This window comes from Aedes aegypti, chromosome 2, assembly GCF_002204515.2.
Source record: "Aedes aegypti strain LVP_AGWG chromosome 2, AaegL5.0 Primary Assembly, whole genome shotgun sequence".
In the NCBI taxonomy this organism is placed as follows: domain Eukaryota; kingdom Metazoa; phylum Arthropoda; class Insecta; order Diptera; family Culicidae; genus Aedes; species Aedes aegypti.
The window spans coordinates 98,325,638-98,334,746 of NC_035108.1; the positions used below are offsets into that span (position 1 = coordinate 98,325,638).

General features: G+C 37.8%; 1 protein-coding gene across 1 annotated transcript in view; it reads right to left on the reverse strand.

Moving 5' to 3' along the window:
* LOC5573661 (nose resistant to fluoxetine protein 6) overlaps positions 1–8,373 on the reverse strand; it is a 32,263-nt gene extending 23,890 nt beyond the window's left edge. The window contains exons 1-2 of the mRNA XM_001660934.2: positions 8,200–8,373; positions 7,842–8,140 (exon numbers count right to left, since the gene is read on the reverse strand). Coding sequence (XP_001660984.1) covers positions 7,842–8,140; positions 8,200–8,287 — 387 coding nt within the window. The 5' untranslated portion in view covers positions 8,288–8,373. The remainder of the gene's footprint in view (positions 1–7,841; positions 8,141–8,199) is intronic.
* Positions 8,374–9,109: the final 736 nt, after the last annotated feature.

The window sequence follows — 9,109 nt, forward strand, 5'->3', positions numbered from 1 at the left end:
ACCGACCTTGGCACCTATCCGGGCAGCATCGGTACCGGAAGAACTTCCACCTCCGGGGAAGTCTTCGTCGGGGTAGGGTAGATTCACCGCTGGGGACTATCCGAATAGTGCGCGAGAACCTGGAGTGCTAAATGGCATGCGTCCAGCACCGAGAGAACTTCCTTCGTCAGGGAGTTTCTGGCACCCATGGTATCGTGAGCCGAATGGCTGAATATGGCATGTTTAGATCACAAACTATGAATACTAACAAATTATTAATGGGAGCCGAAGGGCTCAGCATGGCATGGATTAGGAACTAACAAATTAATGATGGAGCCGAAGGGCTTAATGAAGGGTGCGCGTAGCATGTGTCGCCTCTTCTTCGAAGTAATACCGCAAGGTGGTGCCGGAGAAGAATTCTTTACGGTGACGGTGTACCTAGGAGACTGTTTTTAGTGGGTAGGCGCCCCATTGCGAATCCCACACAGTGCCAAACCATATACTGTGGCATGAGCATGAACAAATACAGGCCAGTCTTGAGAAGATTTTTTTAACTCCTAGAGATGCATGAAAAAAAAAAAAAACGTCCATCTTGTAACCGTTTGGATACAAATTGTTGATTTTTATTTTGTTTATATTGTTGTTTGTTGGACCCTTCACTTCTTCTTCTTCTTCTTGGCATTAACGTCCCCACTGGGACAGAGCCGGCTACTCAGCGTAGTGTTCTAAGAGCACTTCCACAGTTATTAGCTGAGAGCTTTCTTCGCCTAAGTTGCCATTTTCGCATTCGTATATCGTGTGGCAGGTACGATTATACTCTATGCCCAGGGAAGTCAAGGAAATTTCCATTACAAAAAGTTCCTGGACCGACCGGGAATCGAACCCAGACACCTTCAGCATGGCTTTGCTTTGTAGCCACGGACTCTAACCACTTGGCTAAGGAAGGCCCCATGGACCCTTCACGTTTCTTGTGTAAGAACAGGATGAATCCTCAGGCCATAGGCCTTAATCGCCAAGGAGGATTTCCCTTCTCGGCCGTCCAAGGTGGCCATGCTACGGCCGGCCGATTGTGTCTAAGAGGGAAGTCGCCTGCTCACCTAGACTAGCCACGCCCGCAGGCCCGTCAACGGACCAAAGAACCCGTCCGTTGATCCACCCGTTAAAGTTCCCGTGTTTGTTTTTTGTACGCGGAAATCCCTTGATTACCCAGTAGCTAGCCGACCCTGGGATTGCCGGAGAGTCTCTTGTGTCCAGAGTTGGCCTGGCACTGTAAGTTTTCCCGCTTAGTTTCAATCTAAAGTAGTGTTCATTGAAAGATTTCTGCGAAGATTCAAACGGAAATGTGACAAGGTTTTTGAAGAGCTCTTGGCATCATTCTTGTCAATTTTTTTTTTCGACGACCGTTAGTTAGCTCCTAAAAACTCATTGGCAAGTTTCTTAAAACAATCAAAGTAGCTTGCAGAAGTGTAATTGGTGTATACTAGTGATCCTTTATAAGAGAGATTCGCGGAAGCTGACATTTCTGTCAAAGTGTGAACCAATCGAGCAGTGAGAGCTGTCAAAGCGTGAGCCAAACGAACATGCGTTATGTTTGTTCTGAACTTTTCTTGAGAAGTAATATAATCCACTTGAAATTATTTCGGTGAAAGTTGTTTTGCATAGAGCAAAATTTATGAAATATTTTCCTTTTTTCAATTTTTTTCAATGCGATATTTAATTGTTGATTTTTTCTGCTGTTTATTAGTTTGGAAATGTAGCTCTAATCTCTCTAATCGAAACAAAATACACTGTTTAGGTATGAGGAAGTCATGTCCATGTTACAATATTATTCTCAACGCCGAGCAAACACAGCACTGCTGGTCTGTTGCCAAACCATTCCATTTTACATCCGCTTATCTATTATATAAAGGGTCACTAGTGTATACCTAATCTGTACTTGTAAACAAAAAAAATACAAGAACCTGTTTAATTCTTTTGAAGCTTTTGATAATACTGTTATACTTTTTTGGGATGGTTTTTGAACAAATCTCCATTGTGATGCTTGTAATATCTTTGATATTTGATATCAAATTTATGGCTCGTTTTGGTATCTTCTCATCTTCCTGATTTTATTAAAGTTTTGGCAAGATCCTTTTGACAAGCGGGCTTTTGAAAAGATGTTTAGTCGTTTTCTGTCAAGATTATTAGTGGATTAAGTGGACTTCAGATGATCTTAGGAGATATCTTGCATTATCTGTGGAGGATTGCAGAGGTGAAATTTGGTTGCACCTGCCAAAGATATCTGTTGATTTATAGTGGAATCTATGGAAAGTTTTCATTAACTTTTATTCCTAAAACACCCATTTAGGGGTCCGCGGGATGTCTGTAAATCTTTGAAGAGGATCGCAGCTTCAAAAAGAGTGGGAACCACTGAACTAGACTTTATGGTCCCTCTTATATCGACCCATTTTACTGTAGGTGATACCCCTTTTTTGTTTTTACTGAAATCTATATGAAAAAAAAATATAAATGGTGAAAAATCCTTTAAATGGAAAAGACATTTCTCCAATTTTTCCACTAAGATCTTAAAATATAATTCTTATTGAATCATCCAGTTTAAAAACAAGAAGCATTTTGTGATTGACCCTGTTAATTACCGGAAATTTGTTAAAAGACGACTGTTGAACATTATATTTAATTTAAAATTGGGAAGGTACTAAAACATATTGCACAACGTGCATTTTTTAAATGTATGGATTTCGATTCCTTACGGTAATTAGAAAATGCAAAATAACAATAAATCAGCAGTTTTCAGATATTTTAAGGGTTTTTTTCCAGGGCTTCATTGGTCTATTTCAAATAAATTCAAAAGAGGTTTCTCCATGATGTATTCAAGATTTAAGAAACCATCCTTCAGGGAATCAGTAATTGTCCCTTTAGAACAGAACTTCTTAAGACGGGTTTTTTGTATGAATTTTAAATGCTTTCATAAGAGTTTTGAAACACTGGAAGAGATGAGCAATTCAATCGCATTGGCCTACTTTAGATGCTTGGATCTCGACTACTTCTTCTTCTTGGCACTACGTCTTCTTTGGGACTGACTCAACTTGTGCCCCTGGAGGTAGCCTAAATTCAAGTCGCAGATAGTTTCCAGAATCGGCTATAATGTGGCCACTAAATCAAAGAATTTCACGTAAAATACATAATTGTGAACTGTTTGTACAGCACGTCAATGTGTGTAATTACCCTGCTTGTATTGTGCCTATACTACAATGTAGATATGCATCAATAAACAGTTGCTATTGAGTCTCCGCCATGGCTGGGCGACCAGAAAATCGGTTGTTTTTGTTTTAACATTACTAAATCATAACGTAGGAAATAGAGTCCTGCCCAATGTCCGAACATAAACCTTTTGAGTAAAGATATTTTCTGCATTTGAATTATCCTACATATGAAAATTTTTAGGTTCCCCGGGGTTCCTCAAATTTAATACCCAGAGGCCAATTTGTATCTAACATCTGTGCCAAGCTTGAAAGAATGCATTTTTGTGAACTATAATGTTTAATATTGTTCCAGGTCACTTGGCCGAATGCCTTTTGGCCGAAATTGAAAATCAGTAGTGAAAGACAGGTACCATGCATTTGAGATGAATTTCAAATCAGAATTTCTAAGAACTTATTATTCTTGAAGAAGGATAAATCATCATTTATATGCAAATAATTAGCTCTTTGGTGTTAGTTCAGGAAACAGTCAGTGCTGAAATAAGAAAAGCAAATATGACATTCTTTGCTAGCGGTAGTAGCTGCCAGCAGAGGTTTTCGGATTGCGTCTGTAGTCAGGTTTTGACTGTAACTAAAACGGTTTACGACTTATTCATCTTTCTCAAAATAATTTTGTTTCGATTCCTTGAATCGTACTAAGTTAATTAATTCATAATTCTACCATCTTCTAGTTTTGGCTATGAAAAATACCTTTCTCTTGAAAGAACAGCCTATGATACTAAGAACGAAAAATCTCATAAGGAAGTTTAAGCAAGTGTAATGCAAATAATCATTATATCAGTATACATAAAAAGAACTGCCGATGATTTGACGAAGGAACAATCCCCAATTATGCTTAACTATTGCCACTAGTAATAAAACCAAGATAACTCGAAATAATTTCCTATGTTAGAAAGACGGTAAAATTTCTGGTGAAGCCCAAGCACACCGTTGATTAACCACAGACGAGTCAACCAGCTTAGAGTCTTGACGCGATTTGTAGAGTTCACAACTTCGTCCTGGTTTGATTTTATCAATCTCTTGGAGCACTTATTTAGTGACAAATACGACGTAACATAATAAAAATCAACAAATTAATTAGTTGACCAGTTATTGGGACACACTTATTGTTCTCTAATTCGTTATCGAGGAACATGATATTGAGTAAGGGAGAGCTAAATGTATTTTTTGTTCTTAATTCGGCTACACGGCATTCGGCCAAACGGCCCATTCGACCAGATGGCATTCGGCCAGATGGCATTCGGCCAAATGGCATTCGGCCAAATAACGTTCAGCCAAATGGAATTCGGCCAAATAACGTTCGGCCAAATGGAATTCGGCCGAATGGCATTCGGCCAAATGGCCGGACATCGTTTAAAATCTAGTTTTAGAGTATCAAAACGGATCAGTATCCAATAAATCTATCGACGGTTCTTCAGGGCATTAAGTGTGAGTGGCCACATCCGGTACAAATTGAACGGTCCAAAACTCTTTATATAATGTTAAATATCATATCCTGAGGAACTATGCAAATTAAAATGATTGTCATCTATCTATATAAATAAGAAGGGAATGGTTTTTGTATGTCACGAAATGGCTTGACAACAGGTCATCGGATTTGCACAATTCGTTCACACTTGCATTCGTCCAGGAATGTTCGTGCGTAGAAATAGTATAAACAAGTCTTCGGAATAGTCGGAAAACCTGGAGAGAACTAATCTGTAATTTTGTATGGAGATTGCATGGCATTTTTCAACAGCCTACGTGATGACAAGCTTTGCAACATAAAGCAAAGGCATGCTGAAGGTGCTTGGGTTCGATTCCTGGTCGGTCCAGGATCTTTTCTCAATAGATATTTCCTTGACTTCCCTAAGCATAGAGAATCATTGTACCTGTCACACATTGCAAAAGGCAAAAATATGGTAAGAGGAAACAAAGTGGTCTAAAAGTTCTGAAAGTGGCAAGAGAAAATCAGAAATTTTCATGGGGCTGGCGTTTTTTTAAAACAAGTGTGTACTCAATTATTTACAGAGCTGTTCCAAAGGTCCCGAGAAAACTAGTCGGTTGGGTGTTTTCCCCTTATTTTGCGTGCGATTTGCTGGGAGTGCGATACGAAAGACTAAGCCCTCGAATTTGCTTTAGAACGTTCGGTGTGATTTTTTTTTCTTGCTTTGCGTTTTGTTTGTTTCCGAGCGGAGTCTGTATGCTGTACGTGATGCTGAAAGTGGATTGTAGCTGCTCAGTGATGGATGAAGGATTAATTGGTGAACTCGTTTCATGCTGTTATTTCAAATCTGTAAATATGTATGACTGCACTTTTAATCCTTACAACGATGGGACAAAATATGATTTTCAATAAACTATGAATTGTTCGTCACTGTGAGTGACGGCATACTGTTTCTCATAAATTATTTATGTTTCACATACATTTTTTTTCCAAAACACCCCTTTGTTTTACCTTTATTATTGTAATTAAAAAAAAACTTTGAATGATTCGACACTATAAGTGTAGAGTTGCAGAAGGTTCATTTTATTCAACGAACATTGAAAGGTTCGCCACTGTCGGCATAAGAGCTTTTTTCTTTGGTATAAAATTTCTGCAAATATCAGCTGCATTTGAAGTTACTGAATATGAATCAAACTGTAGGCTGCCCATAACTGCATATTTGTAACATTCGACAATAGTAGGCATTGAGTAAATGGGATACCAAGTTTGCATTTTACTGCAGTATAGGAGGAAACTAAAATTTCAAAAAAAACATTGAGATTTCGAAGGAGCTTATTTGAGGCTGAAATTTTGTACAACTCATATCGCATATTGGGTGAATAGTCAGAAAATAATTCTGATAGAAATTTCGTTGCTACTACATTGTGAGGCTCATGTATAATCTCAATGTGACTGTTATGCGGTTACAATTGCCAATGTGACAAAACAACTTGGTATTTTTTTCGAATTTTCTAGAACAATCTCACAGATTCCAGTAAGTTGATCGAAAGTATTTATCATTTGATGATTCTTCATGGTATTAACTCCAATTTGTCAAAAATGTCGAATGTGACTGTTATGCAGTTATAGGCAGTAGGGTAACCAATATATATATTTTTTTTATTTATTTTAACAAAAAAATTTGGAAGAGGGAAAAACCCCTTTGAAGGATTTCGTTATGAAATCATTCTCAAAGAGGCACAAAACCTCTTCATCTTTTCATATAACGTTACAAAACAAATTAAAAAAAAAACTTAAAACTAAAGGCTCATACGGCAAAAATATGACCATAGCAGAGCCACAAACTGCATCATGGATCCATTGTTAAATGAAGTAGGGATTGACTTCCAAAACAGGATGAGGGAGAGGGTCTGTCAAAAAAGAATCCATCTTCATATATGCAAATAAAAATAAAAAAAAACACACAAAGCACAACCAATATATTTTGTACCTCTATATATTCTGGACCCCCTGGGCCATTTTCCTACGAATTTCCCAATTTGCATGCCATTTGAAAAAATAGGGCTATTTCGCATTTGCATCAACCGTTTGTACATAGAAAACGTGTTTATTTTATGTGAAATTAATTTAATTTAATCGGTTCATCCACATAACCGTTACAACACGTTACACACAAAAATTGATGCCGTCAGAAATTTTTCAAATGTAAACAAATACTTTTTTAAAATTTCTGAACTAAAAGCGTAGAATTACTTCGGTTTTCATTGTCAATCGATTGATTAGACTATGTGCAAGCATATATTATACATCCAGTGTCGTGGACTTTGTCGCCAAACTATATAAAATGCCAGGGGTCCAAAATATATACTTTTAGGGTCCAAAATGTATAGTTGTGTCCAAAATAATGACAAACAGTGAAGAAAGTTTTTCTACACATTTTGGTTTGTTCTTTGACTTGGTTACGCTATGCAATTAATTGATTAGTACAAAAAACTAAAATAACTTCCTTAGGGGTCCAAAATAAGACCGTTACCCTACTTTATGAAAACTTTGAAATATTGTTGGCCTTATATCAGGTCATTCAAAGATTCTAAACGCTTAAACCCTAAACTATCTCTATAGCGTAGCCAGCGTAGCCATGGTCGTCTACTTGCCGATTTTGCCGAAAGAATAATCTTCAAAATTCATTGTTGAAAGGATTACATAATATATCTATCAATAAAATTCAATCTCTTTAACATTCACTTTAAAATTCCAGATCATTCACACCATCTTATGATAGTTTTACAACAATGCCGAATTAATTCTAATGGTAAGATTATATTTAGTGAAGAGCCTAATTCAAAATCTATGGCGACCCCAACCGCAATTTACACGTTGACCAAGCACAACATCCCTTTGATTATTTTTACCAATAAAGTGCGTTATGAAATGTTACTCCTTTTATCTATTCGATTCCTTGTTGGAATGTGTCTCCCGTAGAAGCTTTTGCAGCCGATGGGTTAAACATTTCGAGGTTGAACACATCTAGTAAGAATAGTTTACTATACGTAACAATTTTTGGAATTTTAGCTGCTCTTAACTGTTATTCTGTGGAACACATCTGTTACTTAGGAGAGTAATTTAGTTTTATATGATTGATTTCTTCCACATGTTAATATCACTCTATAACTCACCGGGAAATCTATTTCAAATTTCGGCACCACCAAATCACTTGCATTTTCTCCACCAAGCCGCTTCTTCATTTCCTCCACATCACCAATACAAATGCCCCGATCCAGAAGGGCATGATTGAAATGCAACTTCCGATTGCTGGAAAAACTCTCGATCAAACGCCACAACTCCGATCCATTGTCCGGTTTGATCACCACCCTCACCAGACAAAAGGTCGCTTGCACTTCTTCCGGGTCACTGAACAAACAATCGTCGTACTGATCATACTCGAACATCTTCGGCATTCGGTTGTACTCGGATCCTAAAATTTAGATATATCTTCACAATTCACTCACAGCTTTGAAAAAATCACCCGCTCACGTTTTATCGGCTCACTCATCCCCAGAACCATCCCCGAACAACCGGAAGTTAACAGCGCCAGTAAGGACATCCATTTCCACCGAATCATTTTAACGCACCGAGATTTTTATACACGATCCGAATTTTTGACCATCCGCACAGACCGACGTTTCGTAGTGAACTGCCCTAGTGCAATTCTTGATTGGTTGGCGCAAGGCTTAATCAAGCGCCGACCGCTGGAGATCGAACCATTTGCAGTAAATTGCAACTGCAGCGGTAGAATGCATTGTTGTAGGTAATGCACTGCACGCACCGGTTGCGATAGCCAAAGATCTGGTTTGGTTGATAATCTGTTTTTTGAAGAATAACCACCTCTCAGTTTTAAGGGCTGTTCCAGAAGGATTTCGGGCAGGGGTTTCACAACGAATATTGTTTGCATTTCCGCATTGGGTGTGCTTTCTAAAAATAAAATAATATTCATTACATTAGAAAGGGATCACATAAGAATTTTTAAGTGATATTAGCTGAAATCAGAAGGTACCTTTGCGTAATCTGTATTTGATCATACCAAAGATTTTGAATTTACGTGTCATACTATTCGTTAAACACTGATCCATAATTAAAAACAAAGTTCATCGCAAGGACGAATGACATCGTCAAGGTATGCTGTTCTGTAACAGTGACCATTGTCGGAAGTATTTTACACTTCAACCTCCATTTACGTGAATTCCATCAGTTATAATACTTAAATGGACTTTGTGTGCATTTGAGGTTACGCAGCATTAGTTAAGCATATGCATGTGCTTGTGAATGTTTCGTGAATTGGGAAAACTTAAGCTAATGGTAAGTGAAGGAAACATCTTTAAGATTACTATATCCTTCGATATGTCTAAGACATGTTTACTTGTACTCTCGAACTTATTGGAGTACA